At 40.7% G+C, this 16,512-nt stretch overlaps 4 protein-coding genes across 8 annotated transcripts; 3 read left to right on the top strand and 1 right to left on the bottom strand.

Moving 5' to 3' along the window:
- The first annotated feature begins 23 nt into the window (after nt 1–23).
- Nucleotides 24–5,144, top strand: LOC135583801 (probable uridine nucleosidase 2). Of its 2 annotated transcripts, XR_010480643.1 has the most exons (10): nt 24–181; nt 334–449; nt 1,469–1,528; nt 2,206–2,391; nt 2,479–2,583; nt 3,329–3,425; nt 3,634–3,741; nt 4,042–4,177; nt 4,805–4,991; nt 5,086–5,144. XR_010480643.1 is itself a non-coding variant. In XM_065087158.1 (9 exons), exons 1-9 carry the CDS (start codon nt 139–141, stop codon nt 4,911–4,913), a joined length of 960 nt encoding a protein of 319 aa, XP_064943230.1. In that variant the 5' UTR covers nt 24–138; the 3' UTR covers nt 4,914–5,144. The 2 variants fall into 2 exon arrangements, 1 of the variants encoding a protein (XP_064943230.1); XM_065087158.1 differs by having other exon boundaries at nt 4,805–5,144.
- A 304-nt stretch (nt 5,145–5,448) lies between these two features.
- Nucleotides 5,449–11,492, bottom strand: LOC135586838 (protein FAR1-RELATED SEQUENCE 6-like). 4 transcript variants are annotated; one of them, XM_065087154.1, is made up of 9 exons: nt 11,221–11,491; nt 10,525–10,569; nt 10,348–10,452; nt 8,115–10,259; nt 7,931–8,026; nt 7,722–7,832; nt 7,462–7,527; nt 6,344–6,416; nt 5,449–5,868 (listed from the first exon to the last, which is right to left on the bottom strand). In XM_065087154.1, exons 1-8 carry the CDS (start codon nt 11,239–11,241, stop codon nt 6,372–6,374), a joined length of 2,634 nt encoding a protein of 877 aa, XP_064943226.1. In that variant the 5' UTR covers nt 11,242–11,491; the 3' UTR covers nt 5,449–5,868; nt 6,344–6,371. The 4 variants fall into 4 exon arrangements, with proteins under 4 accessions (XP_064943226.1, XP_064943227.1, XP_064943229.1 ...); XM_065087155.1 differs by lacking the exon at nt 10,525–10,569; XM_065087156.1 differs by lacking the exons at nt 7,722–7,832; nt 7,931–8,026 and having other exon boundaries at nt 5,729–5,868; nt 11,221–11,386.
- Nucleotides 11,493–12,197: 705 nt separating this feature from the next.
- LOC103968423 (uncharacterized) lies at nt 12,198–12,918 on the top strand. The gene has a single exon (XM_009381640.3). It carries the CDS (start codon nt 12,233–12,235, stop codon nt 12,791–12,793), a length of 561 nt encoding a protein of 186 aa, XP_009379915.2. The 5' UTR covers nt 12,198–12,232; the 3' UTR covers nt 12,794–12,918.
- A 1,141-nt stretch (nt 12,919–14,059) lies between these two features.
- On the top strand, nt 14,060–15,551 carry LOC135595012 (protein SHORT-ROOT-like). The gene has a single exon (XM_065085515.1). It carries the CDS (start codon nt 14,257–14,259, stop codon nt 15,463–15,465), a length of 1,209 nt encoding a protein of 402 aa, XP_064941587.1. The 5' UTR covers nt 14,060–14,256; the 3' UTR covers nt 15,466–15,551.
- Nucleotides 15,552–16,512: the final 961 nt, after the last annotated feature.

Genomic DNA, 16,512 nt, shown 5'->3' on the forward strand with positions numbered 1-16,512 from the left:
CGGTGATTGGCTCGAGCTCTTTCTTCTTCGGCACCGCCGTTGACGATCACGTGGTTGGTGGTGGTATTAAGAGAACTGTGCAGGACGAAGACAACGAACCACCATCATTGTCTGTAGCTGCCGCCCTGGGGTTGCGCCATGGAGAGGAAGAAGATCATCATCGACACCGACCCCGGAATCGGTATTCCGAAGCCCCAACTCTCGAATCCAAACAAAATCCTGCTCTCTTTGATTTGATCTGTAACTTTCTTGGATTGGATTTGGATTCATCGGATCGAAATCTGATGCTAGACTGTTATTTGTGCGTTCTGAATGTTTGTATTGCGGGATAAGATGATGCGATGGCGATATTTGTGGCGCTCAATTCACCGGAGATAGAGGTGATCGGACTGACGACGATATACGGGAATGTGTACACGACCCTCGCCACGAGAAACGCGTTGCATTTGGTATTGACTTGAAACTTCGTTTACTGCAAGCAAAGCTTGGATTTTTGTCGATCAAAATACAATCTTTGCTCAGGAAGAAAGGTCTTTTTCGATCTGATCTAGTGATATGGTGTTAGGAAGAACCAAAATACTGCAACCTAAGAATTAAACGCAGGTAAACTGATCAGATCTAGGGAGAAGTTCCTTGTGGATGTCGATTGGTCCATGACCCAGCCTTCTTGCCATGAGATTTGGGAGCTGTATGATCCTGTTATGGATGATTACCTGCAAGATTTCATATAGCATTAGAGATAGGTGTTGCAGTTGTGCCTAAACACTAACAGAGATGTTATACTGGAAGAATTGTAGCAATATTGTCATGTGTTTTGCAGTTTAAAGAATGTTGCAGTTCCAAGAGTTAGAATAATCATCTGTACTCCACCTGCTCCTCTTGATGTTTTGTCCCTGTGAAACTTTGTATGATTGTTTAGATACCTGCAAGGTGAGTTAATGATCTATGCCTAGGAACTTATTACATTCCCAAGTTATATTTTTCTCTATAGTATTTTCAGAAAGGCCAGTTTTAGGTATGTCATTGTGAGTTTCCCCCCACCCCCCCGCCCCGCAAATCCTGTCACGACATTGTCTTCAAAACCCAAAGGCAATACTATTGTCTTGTAAAATGGGAGTTTCTTAGAATCTTTTGTCATTTTCATTATATTCAAAATATGACATGATCTTGAATTGATGACTGAAACAATGACCATCCATTGTATAAAAGAATGAACAGGACTAGACAAATTTTGTCTACAATGATCTTATATGTTGTCACAGAAAATCTTGTATTTGTTATCTAAGCTTGTTCTGTACATCAGCTATAATTTGCACTTTGTCTTTCTGCGAGGAGAACAGGCGATTTGTCCTGATGTTAAAGTGTCAGACCAGTTATGCATTAATTATTGTGCTATTGAAAATATTTCATATCTAAATTTTAGTTGCTCACCTGTGTATATTTTTTCTTATTTTGCCAACTGGTTTAGCTAGAAGTTGCAGAGAGGAGTGATATTCCAGTTGCTGAGGGATCTCATGTAACAATCACGGTATGCTATTCAAAATGGGCAAATAAGGTTCCCGCAAGTTGGCCATTTTTTAATAGATTTTCTTTCAAAATGGTTGTTCAATTTTTGGAGATTGCTATTCATGTCTCTTTGTTATTTTTCTTTCATTTACTAGTTTCTTTATATTTAAATTAAAATTTAGTTGAACAAGCTAAGTGATGTATGCAAGAATTATATCACAAAAGATGAATGCAATTGTAGAAATCTCAACAGGGTAGTTGAGATTTCTTGAAAATTACAGTTCCTTACTCAACTAGTTGGATCATAACTTCTAAGGTTTCTTGAAAATTATCATTGTGAAGTAGTCAGTTTGTTTGTGTTGATTTTGCCTACTATATAGTTCCTTACCCATCTTGGTTTTCTGATGGCATCAGAAGTTGGATTGTTATTTAGTTGCGCACACAAACTGCAGGGGTCTTTGTTCCTCCTGATCAATTACCACAAAAAAAAAGAACGATTTGGCCTTATGAATGAAAGTTTCAATCTAATGCTTGTTAGTGTGCTAATATTTCTCGTATCCATATGCTGTTAGTTTTACTGTGGAGTCATAATAAGAGACCTGACTTCTACTTTATAATGTCATTCATTTCCTGCATTGGAGTCACAATAAAAGACCTGACTTTCACTATATAATTTCATTCATTTCTTTCATTTCAAAGAAAGGTACAAAGCTCCGGATTGCAGATTTTGTTCATGGTTCGGATGGGCTGGGAAACCAGAACTTCCCACCACCAAAGGGGAAGGCCATTGATGAATCAGCTGCAACATTTCTCGTAGAAAAAGCTAGCCAGTTCCCTGGAGAAGTTACAGTGGTAGCTCTAGGTCCGCTTACCAATATTGCTCTGGTCAGCTTCTTCTGATCTGGATCATCATTTATCCTATGTTCTTGGTATTTATTTAATGCTGCAAAATTATCATCTGTTTTGTTACAGGCCATTGAAAATGATCCTGAATTTCCAAAGAAGATAGGGCAAATTGTTATCCTTGGAGGTGCCTTTTTTGTGAATGGCAATGTTAATCCAGCAGCTGAGGCTAATGTATGCTGTTGCAATCCTGACAATATTGCTAGTTCCATTGGTTTGCCTTTGAGGTTTATGTTGTCATGCAAAATTAAACTAATACTCATCTTGCATCCAACGTCCAAACTACTAGAAATTATTCCATACGAGACAAGTTGGCCTGTAAGGTAATTAAATTTGTTTGGATCTCAAGAGGCCATGTATCCAATTACAAAGTTAGAAATCGAGGCTGATCTGCTGTCATTTACCTTAGTATCATGTTGAATGTGGTCAAAGCTAAAACTTGATGCAGTGGTCTTAACAGAAAAGATGAAGCCTCAAGTGTTTCTGGGTAGATTGGTAGCAGAGAGGACTAAAAGTTGATCAATTCAAGCTGGACTAGCATTAACTTTCTAATACTTGCTTTTACTAAGTTATTGGAAGAAGTATTGCAAGATATGTCATGTTTTTGAATCAAAATTTCATTCTGTTTTGGCATAGCTAATGATTTACCTTGTATTGAGCGATTATTGCGTAAACATATCAAGCGGGATATCTGAGTGCAAATCATCTCAATGTATTGTCGATAGCAAAAAAGTAGTTTTTTTTTTCCTGAAGTTTGTGTAAATTATTATTTGTTTAGCATGTTCAGCTATGCTTGTTATTGGTTCTTTAGAATGAACAATATGAATATCAAGTAATTTATGCACCTTTTTCAGGATTTCCCTCACAAATTATATCTTATCTATTTCATCTTTATTTTTTTGTGAAAATCCTTAAGCAGATATTTGGTGATCCTGATGCTGCCGATATTGTCTTCACTTGTGGGGCTGATATTTCGGCTGTGGGAATAAATGTTACACATCAAGTTGTTCTTACAGGTACCTAATGCCATATCTGTGAAGTTTTTGACATTTCGAGGAACTTGTTGGTAGCTCGAAATGCTACACTCATATAATATAAGCTCTATCAAAGATCAAGCTCGCCTAGTTAATAGAATGATCTTTCTACCAAGATGAAGATCCTGTCATATTCAGTGCTTTATCAAATTTCTCATTCCTCAGCTAAGGTATTTGTAATTCATTTCAGATGCTGATTGTGAAAAGCTTGCAAAATCCAAAAGCAAGCTTGCTCAATATCTGTGCAAGATTTTGGGAATCTATTTTTCGTATCACCGTGAAGCCTATGCGACAAAAGGTTAGTAAAGAGTAGTTTCGAGCAATGTTTAAAATGTTGTTCCACTACTTGATTTGGCATCTTATTGGACTGGAGATACTACAGATATACCCAATTGTACTGCCCAATATCACTATAAAAAAGTAAGAACAAATGATGATAGGTACGAAGCTATATGATCCAATATCTGCCATTGGTCTGACCAGTGACAGATATCTGTCGATACATATTTTTGTACCACTGATGTCTGTAACCTTAGGATGAGAAATATGGTTAAGCGGCATGTATCTATAACATGATCTTTGTGTGGGATGTATGCAGGTGTTTACCTTCATGACCCAACAGCTCTTCTTGCTGCGGTCGATCCTTCATTGCTGACTTATACTGAGGGGGTGGTTCGGGTTCAAACATGTGGTATAACGAGAGGCATGACGATATTTGATAATACCAAGAAAAGGTAACAAGATTTTCTATCTAGACAATTATTTGTATGCTATCCTATCATGAAAATGAGGTTGTTTATACCAACCTTAAGTTATCTATTGCAAGTATATGCCACTAAAGAAGTGTATCATAGTTGAACAGACATGCACTTTCTGCAATGAAGGGATGGATGAGATCATCAACCATCTATATCCATATTGTGAAAACACCGAAAAGTTCTGATGTTTAATGTCTGATCACTTGATTACATGCTATGCTTTCCATTAGAAAATTATGTATCTGCAAGGCTTTTATCTAGAAAATTATGCATATCTATGCTTTCTATCCGGGAAACTATGTATATGCTATGCTTTCTTAAGTATAACGTTTAAGGCTGCTAGTGACATTACCTTCAAGTTATCTCTGCACATATATGCTACTGAAGAAGGGTATCATGGTTGAGCAAAATGTCATTTCTTCAACTTGGCGAATGAAATCAAGAGAAAACTTCACTCATGCTTTTGCTTCCTGTTGTAAGTTCTAAGATCATGGTTTTGGCAAACATGAGTTTCTTCAAGACTAGGAGAAAAATCACATTTCGTTTACTTTCATCTTTTTCTTCTTCAGCTCTTCTATGACTGATGTGCTTAAAATGTTGCAGGTATGGAGAAAACACGGAATGGTCGAACAAGCCCACAGTCAGGGTTGCTGTAACTGTGGATGCTCCAACCGTGGTCAAGATTATGATGGAGAGGCTGATGAATTCTTAGGAGCAGCAGCAATCCGAAGAACACCCAATAATGGTGGCATGGGAGCAAAGGGATGGCAATGGCTGCCCACATTGACTGGTTGCTAGTACTTTGGAAATTGTTGCCACTAAATCATCTTCTTTCTCTCTGGCAAGACCATTTCATACCTCCTAATTAAATTGTTCATCCACAGAGTGATGCTCAAGAACACATTTGCTGACAGAATGCGAGAGTAAGAGCTACTTGCAAGAACATACATGCATCAAACATTTGATGAACATCCAGACATAAAACAACACCGCCTGTATCACCAGTAGTCAGCCTAATGTGATGCAAACATCAATTGGATACCAAACGATATATATATATATATATATATATATATATATATATATATATATATATATATATATATATATATATATATATATATATATATATATATATATATATATTATCTCTTCAGTTTTAAGACAAAACTCAATGAGAATTTACTCTGAATCTTATATGGCTTTTGTACCAGCAATGGACCACAAGTTCCCACATTACCTCGTGATGGATATCAACATCATCAGACTATGCTCTTGTAAATTCTTGATATGTACATTAGTGACAACCATTTCTAACAAAAAACACATAAACAACGTTATACAAGAAGATAGCATCATGGTTTCCTAACTAGTTAGGAAAATACAAGGGGAGGTTGCATAAACTAAGTTCATAGGTGGAAATGCTTGCACAGCTTCACGATATCCACCATTCTAGTTCTAGATATCAGCCTCCAACTACATCTTCTTCTGACCATAAAGTGCTGGGATAATATGAGATCCCTCAAGCTGGACTTCAATGTGTCAACCATGGCAATCACTAACAGAGAAAGAAGCCATATATTCCAGCGATGTCAGAGATTTGATGGTTTTATGTAATCACTATTGTCAATTGCTGTGCCATTTCAATCTGACTGTCAGCCTTCAACCTGCAATTACAAATAATTGATTGACAATCAGCCCAAGAATAGCTGCAACAATATGACAAGACTTTGCTATCTGACCTCAAATATGAAACTTCTTTTGGATCTTCATCCACATTCTTACAACAGTATTCTCTTTGTCCCTACTGATCTAAATGCCAAGAAGAGTGGTTTGTACTATAGCATATATAAGGCGGCAAAATTTGCACAAGAATATTACAAGAATCTTTCATAGTACAAATCAAGATTCATACACTGGTTGGACTGGTACGATACAGACCAGTATATACCAACTGGTATATACGTTGGTACCAGTAGCTATATAATTTTTTCGTTTTCCAATGAGACCAGACGTTAAAGGCCAGTATTTCACCCGCTATACTGGTACCACGGTATCACCAGTTGTCAAAACCAGTAAAGACCAAGAGTCACATCCTTGATATGAATAACTTAATCAAAAAGAAAGAATCTGAGAGCATACCCAAGGCTCTTCTGTAGCTCCTCTATCTCTACCCAGTCCTTCGACCGGAAGGTGCTTTCGGTATTTGATCATCCTGCAAAATTATCAAGTTAAATAAATCACTAAAGAAATGTAAGATCAAGATCATATGATCGTATAAGATTGGGTCAATCTATGAGACATGAATAATTCCTAATGTTTGTCACATTCATCTCAAATAACTGTTTGAATACCAATAATGTCTGGGCACCGTTGAGTACATGTTTGATACATCATTAAGTTTATATACTCGCACGAAACTTTTTGTTCATGGGTACTTCTTACGGAAGGCTCTTGCCTTTTCTAAGAAACTCGGTCATCTAATGATATTTAAGATGGAAAGATGATTCTAGATTGAACAGCATTTTGGAACCCCAACTTGTGACCCATAGTTAGCAATAGCCATGGGGCATCATGGTTCATGTCAAGTGACCAAGCTCCACATCAGCTTTTCTTTTTTTTTTTAAACTCGTTATTGTATGTCTTCTGTGTTGAACATCAAAAAAATATTATGGAAACAACAAAAGGATTTTAAGCTCTTTAATTATAATTTCTAGTTGCCTCTTGCATATTTCTAAAAAAATAATGCTGTTAGAAAAATCAACGTCTTCTTTAATAAAAATGCTCATTGATTATTTATTAATTACATATTCTTTAACGACCTAAACAACTACATTTCTTTCATAAGAGAGTTGGGCCAGACTACTTTTAGATTCATCCTCACACAAAAGACTTACTTTTAACTGTAGTAATGCAGCACTTGGATAAAAGAACAACATTGTCCAATGCCAAATAATCCACAGCAGAGATTCTCAATTTATTTTAATGCCTCAAGATCAAGATCAATAATTCCAGTTGTTGTTTCTAAAACATAACCATTCTCTTTTATATCACTAAAAGAATTATAAAATGAATTAAATATTGGTTTTTCAAAACCATCCTCGTTGGATCAACAATGACAGTCTTGCATCTAAGTGGTCCACCAGTATCACTAATTTTGGATGGAAGCTATGAGGGGATAACACCTATATGAATCCTTCATAGTTGTTTCATAAATTATATTTAAATACAAAGGCTCAAAATTTGAGGGAAGTATATACTTGTAAGATTTGTTGATAAATCCACTGCATCCTTGGATTCCCAATTGTTTGATGGTCATACTGATCCTGCAATTCACAAACATGAGAATAAATTACTGAATCTGGTAATTAAAGGATAAATCTGATCCTATTGCATGGTACAACTAATGATAAAGAAAACAAACCAAAAGCCAAACCAGAAGTTTGAACTCTAATTTGCATGGTTATGTCAAAACAAAACTTATGATGACACAAATTTAAAAAGAAACCATATAGCAAACCTGCAACAAATTATGTGTTTGCGTCCTTGGCTGATTGCCAATGTGATGCTGGTGATTTACATGCATGCCAAAGTGACTACCAAATGACAAGTCATCTGTGGTGATATCTTCCTACGAAAAGTTACAACAAAGTGATATAGATATGAAAAAGAATAGGAATCACAAGGATTAGGAGTGCAAAACCATGAGATACAGAACATACTACAGACCATTAGATCAATCCTCTGTGTATTAAGATGAGAAGGAGTTGGATTAGAATGAAGTATATTGCCTTCATTGCCGACCAATGATGATCTCAGAAAATCCTAGTTTTGATCAGAGAACCATTTAGGATGAACATCAAAGTGCATATAAAGAAATGTCTGATATACATGCCTAATAATAATCAAGTACCTGTTCCTTATTCGGCCGAGCTAACATTTCCATATTAGGCTCTTTTGCCTTTTTCGGTGGCCGACCTCTGCGTTTGACTTGCAAAGAATTGGAATTCTTGTTACCCTCAGATGTTCCGAGCTGTGCTAACAAAAGATTTTGAACATTTTCATTGGAATTCATTCCAAAAGAGAGAAGCCTGGGTTGCCTGTCTCTGCATATACCATCATCTAAAAGAGATTTCTCCACCTCTTTTAGTAACTTTAAAGCGACTTGGTACCTATCATCTGATATGAATCCCAACTCAGCAAGATGAAGGCATCGCATAGTTAGATAATCGTAGCGCTCCACAACATTATCAACTTGCATATCATTCAAGGAACGGTCAACAGCATGCAATCGCTTGTAATCTTTTTTCCAGCGACCAAGAATGTAATGAGATGGAATCTCAAAGATCTGCTGAAACTTAAATATGGACAAAGCATGCCTACATAGGATGCCACAGAACTCAAAAGAACCACAAATACATTGAATCTCATGTTTGTCTGTATTGTAAAGAACCTCATGATCCTTATTTTCTGTTGCTTTACCATCTTCAATAAATGAACACTCTTTGACTTGGAAGTTAATAAGTGGCCCATCCATCTGGATTAGCAAAACATCACAATACATAGTAGCTTTCAGCTCCTCCTGGAACTTTTTGAACATATTAAAAGTGTACAGTTTTGATAGCTGTTCTTCCATGTAAAATTTTGAAATCAGAAGCGGAGTCTTGTGAGACTCTGAATCTGCTTCTGCTTCCTTTTTGTATTTGCTTTGCAATATCATATCATATTTGCTGAAAAATTGCTTCAGAGAAGTCTTTGGATAGACATGCCCATTAAGATAGGTACTTATAGTCTCACCACGTTGGGAGACAGACATTCCAGCCCAGAACGTGTTCTTAAGAAAAGCTGGCACCCACATATGCCTGTTCTCATATAATGAAGCAAGCCAGTCATTGTTTTCAAGCCCATGATCCACAATCATTTTCATCCAACATTTTTCAAACTCATCAACCTTCAAGGAATCAAATGCTGCTTTCTTCAGTGCCCTTTTAATTGCTTTGAAATCAGGATGTCCTTTCAGTTTCCCTGGAACTTTTTTCATGATACTGGACAAACACAACCGATGTCTAGCTCCTGAAAATACATCCAGAACAGCACCTTGAATGGCCTTGGAATAGTCAGTAACAATAGAATTTGGACAGATCCCTAACATACATGTTTGGAATGCCTTAAATAACCAAGTATAAGTCTGGACTGTTTCATTAGAGATCAAACTACATCCCAACAACACTAACTGGCCGTGATGGTTCATACCCACAAATAAAACGAGAGGCAAATCATATTTTTCAGTCAATAAGGTTGTATCGACGGACACCACATCGCCAAAATACTGATATGCTGTCCTACACCTACCATCAGCCCAGAACAAACTTCTCAAGCAACCATGATCATTCAAATCAACCAAATAAAAGAAGTTTGGATCTTTATTCTGCATATTTGCAAAGAATTGATAAACAGCCTCGTCATCTCCTTTAGCAAGCTTCAATCGCCCTATTTTAGTAGAGTCCTCACATTCAATCTCATCAGGTCGAGAACTCCCCTGTCCATTAGATTGTCCGACAGATTCCTGTTTCCTTGAGCCAGCCATCTTCTTATAACAGTTCAGGAACCGTGCTGTTGACGGGTTAACTGGATGGTTGTGTTCGTTATTAACTTCCACCAGATGAAGTAACCCATCCCCTGCAGCTTTTGCCACAATCTTAGCCTGACAATCTGTTTTTGCCGACTGTCTGGCTTTATAGCAAGCATCGGTTTTGCCCTTGCCCACCTTAGAGCAAGCAATAATTACCCGCCTACACTGTCCAGATGTTGCAAATGATGTCTTCTGCACAGCTACTCCAAAGCCAACAGCCATAGCATATGCTTTATAGAAGTTGCAAACTTCCTCTCTAGTTTTAAAGGTCATCCCCAGCCTAGGTGTTAAATCATCCCCTTGGACTGCTTTACTATCCTCATCAAGCTCAATTTGCACCTCTTTCTCATTATCATCAGTGTTATCCTCAGCAGTGATTACTTCTTTGTTCTCAGATGAGTCTTTACCACAGTCACTCGGTATGCCCTGCCAAAGGAGAAGAACAGTACTCAAGTCTATAATGTTCAGCCAAAAAAGTAAGTGTCTTGATCAAAGATCTCAACATCATAATTACCTTCAATGGTTCTCCATCTTCAGGTGGCTTTCCAGTCACCTCAGTACCACCATCATCATCACCATCATCTACTGGTACTTCTATTACAATGTCATTCGATATGTCCTGGCATAGGGAAGAAGAAGAAAATTGCCATCATAGTAACAACATCAAATCTAACAAAAATAATCGACTCACATGCTCATCTACTGGTACTTCTATTACAATGTCATTCGATATGTCCTGGCATAGGGAATAAGAAGAAAATTGCCATCATAGTAACAACATCAAATCTAACAAAAATAATCGACTCACATGCTCGACATGGAACATAATGCTTCATGCAACCCTGATAAATCGTTATGAACATCATGTGTTTGCAACTTAGCCTCAACAGTTACATCAATTTAAAGAAGAATATATTACATTGATACATAAACAAGTATTAACTCAACAAACAGTCATCCGTCATAAAAAAGAACAAAAAAGAACATCAAACTTCCTTTCTTAAATAACAGTTACTCATGCAAATGATTGACCTAAGCTGCTCCGCAAACTCCAAATAGTTGATTCTAGTCCGGCATTAAGATTACTCAGAGTCCTTAAAATACCTCGAAACAAGTCAACCTCCACAAAATTCCTAATCTTTGACAAAAGTTAGAGCAAAGTAGATGTTGAACGACTCACTAACCGCCTCAGATAGTGATAACATAACATGAATTAAAGAAAAAAATATTATCAGAGTTCTCCCAAAGAAGACCTAATCGAAGAATTGGAGGTAGTTCGAAAAAACCCTAATTTTCCTAATAAACTCGCTAAGAACGACGGATTCACCAAGAAGATCCTAAAATCTTGAAATTCCGAGACCGGAAGGCGAGCAAAGAAGGATCTTACAGCGGAGCTCGGATCGTCCATTAAGCCTTCGATCTCCGCGCTCAATCGTCTTCGATTAGCATTCCAGAGCCGCACAACTTGACGAGGATCCGGTCGGATGGCCTGGGTGCGCGGTCAATCCGCGGAGAATTTTAGGGTTTCGGAGGCTGGAGGAGGAGATCGGGACGGGAGGGAAGAGAAGGGTTTCTCGTTCGAAGGACGCGAGAGAGAAGGGGGCAGTGAACGGCAGATTAATTCCGACGCGCAAGGAAACCCACTTCCACACCTTTGAAGAAGAAAAGACGGGCCCCAGGGGAGAGAGAAGGGTGCTCAAGTCTTGTTGGGCGTGGGTAGGCCTGGAAACGGATCGATCGTATCGGGGTGTCCGCATCCGACCCCGCTTCTTATGATCTTGATGAGATCCGACCCGATTATACCACGAACGGATCCGGATCGGGTTACATATAATCCCAGGCCTAAACAGGACCATAGAACAGCTACTTATATCCACAACCACAAGCTTTTGCATCAGCATTTATATAGCTGCTTATATTACAGATGGTAATTTTATTTTCTTTTTTTTAATTATTTTAGATGTTTACAGTAAAAAATAGAAAATTAACATTATTGAGTCATGGGAGATTTGGGTAATTATATACACACGTAACAAACAATAAAATTTTAGGTTTCAACTATTTGAGATTGATTATATTAAGATATATATTTAATTAATTTTAAATTTTGTTAATATTTATTTATTATTTTTGTTAAAAAAAATTTATTACTCCATTTCAATGACATTAATTATTTTACATCTTTTAACTATCATAATCATAACGAAGAAGTAATATGTAGGTAACGGTCGAATTCCCCGATCCCCTCCTAAATTATTAGAAGCAAGACTAGCCGTTATCCTCCACCTCTCCCAACGGTCGAATTCCCACGCCCACCTCGTGGCCTTCATATACCACCACGTTCATCCCTCAACACACTGTACTCTCTCTCTCGCTTTCTCTCTCTCTCTACACACACAATGGGGATGATGTCCATCGCTTCTTCGGCCCCGGAGGCCGCCTCGCCGGCGCACTGCCGCGCGCACAAGGCCTTCCTCCTCAGCAATTACATCCTCCTGGGGGCCGCCTCCAGCTGCATCTTCCTCACCCTCTCCCTACGCCTCTTCCCCTCCCTCAACGGCTTCCTCCTCATCCTCCTCCAGGGGCTCACCATCGCCGCCGCGGTAGCCGGCTGCACCGCAGCATCCTCCTCCGGCAGCTCCGGCCGCTGGTACGGAGCGCACATGGTGGCCACCGTGCTGGCCGCCATCCTCCAGGGGGCCGTTGCCGTGCTGGTGTTCACGAGGACGGCGGATTTCCTGGCGGAGGGACTCAGGTCCTACGTCAGGGAGGAGGACGGGGTGGTGATACTGAGGATGGTTGGGGGGCTGTGCGTCGTCATCTTCTGCATGGAGTGGATGGTGATGGCTTTGGCCTTCGTGTTGAGGTACTACGCCTATGTGGACGGGAATGCCATGGGGAGAAGCGCCAAGGTGCAGCAGGGGGAGCGTGCAAGTAACTGGCAGCCATTCCAGGTCTGAAACAGAGAAGGTTTGAGACCATATGCTTGCAAATTATATTTGGCTGTGTTTGAGAGCAGATGCAACAAATCACTGTAACTTTGATTCATTATATGTTAATAACATTGCGATTTATTGATTTGAAATGCACATGCATGTTATGGTGTTTGCTCTGTTTTGGTTTCTGTTCTCGAGTCCTATTAGAACCTGTGCCATGGAAGCTTGAGACAACAGGGAGCTCATAGGTAGAAGAAGAAGAAGGCTCTTTAAGTGTAAGATCAAGGATATATCTTTGAGCAATGCCACCTTATTTTTTCTTTCCTATATAAATAACAAATATTAAAGGAAGGATTATAATCTGCATCTACTGGTTGATTCCATGGAAACAAAAAAAAATCTTTCAAAAATCATTCAAACAAGCTTTTATTTAGGATGAGTTTGATTCCATGTAAAGGCAGTAACTGATAACCATAAATATTTACTATTGTTGTCTCTGTTGTCACTTTGTAGATATATGCAATGTTATCTTTGCACTCCTTTCTCTCTGTAAGTCCAGCACCAGCATGATCCCAAGTCTCTGGTCAAAGCTTCAATCATTGTCATTCATCATGGAGCAGCATGGATTCTTGACCCTGATGAAACCACACTATTCCCCAGATTTGGACAGAATCTTCTCATCATAAGTTTCTGAACAATGATCTGACAGTAAAGATGCTTGATCTGTTCCACCTCCATACTCTCTCTACTGAATGCAGCCTACATATTTGCACCCCAGATATCTGCACAAAAAGATCCAATGTATTCCTTGAAATCTTGCTTCTAAATCATCCTCCAGCAGTATATCCTCGTTAATCACCAATGGTAGTCTCCTTGAAATCTTGCTTCTAAATCATCCTCCAGCAGTATATCCTCGTTAATCACCAGTGGTAGTCTTCTGGTGCATTTGACGATCGATCATTCCAGCGCTTGTCCTGGCATCTTCTCGTCCAAATGGAGGCATGTAGTGTCATCATGAAAAGTTTAAGCTTTAGATGATTCTTTTGTAGGCATAGGGTGCAGAAATCCTGCACAATGGAGAAAAGATGACTGCCATTTACTGCAGTCTGCAGCTTAATGTGCCCACCAAAACGAAAAGAGCGTTCCACAATTCTACAGGGCACAGATGAGAGAAGTCAATTAGTCTCATTGCTCCCAGTGTGGACCATTTTCAAGACAACATTTTCTAATGATTGCAAGATTCAAAAGAAGTATGGTCTTGTCCAAGCCTTAGGTTTAGAAATCTTGGACTAAGATCATTCCTAATCATCAAATAGTACTGGAACAGTATGGGGCATTAAATGAAGAATTGTCCAGACTGAGATTGATGTTGCTATCGACAGGTTTCAAGTCTGTGTCCCTCTCCAACGTATATAACCATCACCCTCAGCCTTTCACAGCCGACCTCACATATCTTCTCCAACAAGTAGCTCCATAATAGATCAAACATGCAGAATACAGATCCTTGTCACCATCATCCGTCCATCAGCTGCTTGTTGGAGCCTAAAGATCCAAGAGAGGAAGAGAAATGGGCGGCAGAGCTCATCCAAGAGTGTGCAAAGGCCATCGCCGAGAAGGATTCCAGTAAGATCCATCACCTTCTTTGGATGTTGAACGAGCTTGCGACCCCCTATGGCGACTGTGACCAGAAGCTGGCGTCTTATTTCTTGCAAGCTCTCCTTTGTCGAGCAACCGAGGCAGGAGAGCTCTGCTACACCACCCTGATATCGGCGGCGGAGAAGCAGCAGTCCTTCGTGACGGCGAGGAAGGTGATGCTCAAGTTTCAGGAGGTGAGCCCCTGGACAACCTTCGGCCATGTCGCGTCCAATGGGGCCATCATGGAAGCCATGGAAGGCGAAAGCAAGCTCCATATCGTCGACATCAGTAACACCTACTGCACGCAGTGGCCGACTCTAATGGAGGCCTTGGCGAGTCGTGGCAGCGACACGCCGCACCTGCGGCTCACTGTGGTGGCGATGGTCAGCATGGGCGGATCGGTCATGGACGAGATAGGACGGAGGATGGTGAAGTTCGCGAGATTGATGGGAGTGCCGTTCGAGTTCCGTGTGGTGAGCATCGCGTCGACGCTAGGCCAGCTGACCGAGGAGGAGCTGGGGCTGCGGAAGGACGAGGCCGTCGTGGTGAACTGCGTCGGGGCCCTGAGAAGGGTTCGCGTCGAGGAGAGGGACGCGTTCATGCGCATGCTCTGTGCGCTGCGGCCTCGGGTGGTGACGGTGGTGGAGGAGGAGGCCGACTTCACCACCTCGAAAGGCGACTTGGTGGCCTGCTTCGAGCAGTGCGTGAAATTCTACAGCATCTTCCTGGGAATGCTGGAGGAGAGCTTCTCGCCCACCAGCAACGAGAGGTTCCTGCTGGAGAAGGAGTGCTCGAGGAGCATACTGGGTGTTCTTGCCTGCAACGGCGGTGGCGTCAGCGAGAGGAGGGAAAAGGCAAGCCAATGGTGCGAGAGACTGACGGAGGCCTTCGCGCCGACCGCTTTCAACGACGACGTGATCGGCGACCTGGAGGCGCTGCTAGAGAGGTACAGAGAAGGGTGGTCACTGGTGCCAGCAAAAGGCAACGCCGCAGGACTCTACCTGACATGGAAAGCGGAACCAGTGGTGTGGGCATCTGCTTGGAAGCCAATCAAACCTTAAACTTTCAACATCAAGTCTCTTCTCCATTAGCTTCCATCATCAACATCGACATCTTCTGCAACTGCATGTGAAGTCTAAGTGGTCGCAATCTCATAACACAACATGTTCAGTAATCAGAGCATTAAGATTGCATGATTTGGCTTCGTTATGTCATGAACTCAGAGTTCCTTCTCTCCTTAGATGTTCTAACATGACCGACACAGTGAAATGGACGCCCACTCAGATCCAATCTGACATTTTGGTGGGAGAATTTAGTGGGAAACAGCTCTTTTAGGATTAGCAAGCTTTGCTTGTTGGTACCTCCCAAACATTCATATCCAAATGGGGGTCCGATCAAAGCTCAAATCAAATCAACATGGCCTTTGCCTGGTTATCATGAGAACTTGACTTCCCTCTCCGTCCATTATCATCATCTGTCTCGAGCTTGCTCTAGCAGAACCCCCTCGGCAAAGGAGTGGGCTGCAAGCACGGGACCAGCGACCAGGCCAGTGGGACTTTAGCTTGGTCGAGCCTGAAAAATCCCGACAACAGAAGGAACACACAGACTATCAAACAATGCTCTCAGAGTTGCACTTTTGCTTTTTCCTGTGATGAACAGTGGCCTTCGGTAGTCCTGCCCATGGGGAAAGTTTCGGTACGAAGACCTCAGCAGTCAGGAAAAGCCACCGCCCCTGCTTGCCATGGAGCGTTTGCTCACCATGTGCAATCATGGTGGTGAAGAGATCACCATTACCTGTGGAGAAATCCACTCATCTTCTTGCTCTGCATGTTGCGCATGGGCTGAGGCACGCACGTCTCTTCATCTTCAACCTTTCTGCTTCTTGCAGGAGTACAAATTCTGTCTGAGATCTTCTTCTCATCGGCACGGCAGCCTAATGCACGGGGTTTCTGTCATCTGAAGTCCAACCTATGCAGTGGAAGAAGAAGAGGGAGAACAACAACAAAGAACAGAGAGAAGAGTTCCTCAAAGGAGAAGAGGACATGGTAACTTGGTCTTTTGTTGGACTTCCTCTAGTAAGGTCAAAACCCATGCATGGCCATGCCGAG

This window comes from Musa acuminata, chromosome BXJ1-10, assembly GCF_036884655.1.
Source record: "Musa acuminata AAA Group cultivar baxijiao chromosome BXJ1-10, Cavendish_Baxijiao_AAA, whole genome shotgun sequence".
Classification (NCBI taxonomy): domain Eukaryota; kingdom Viridiplantae; phylum Streptophyta; class Magnoliopsida; order Zingiberales; family Musaceae; genus Musa; species Musa acuminata.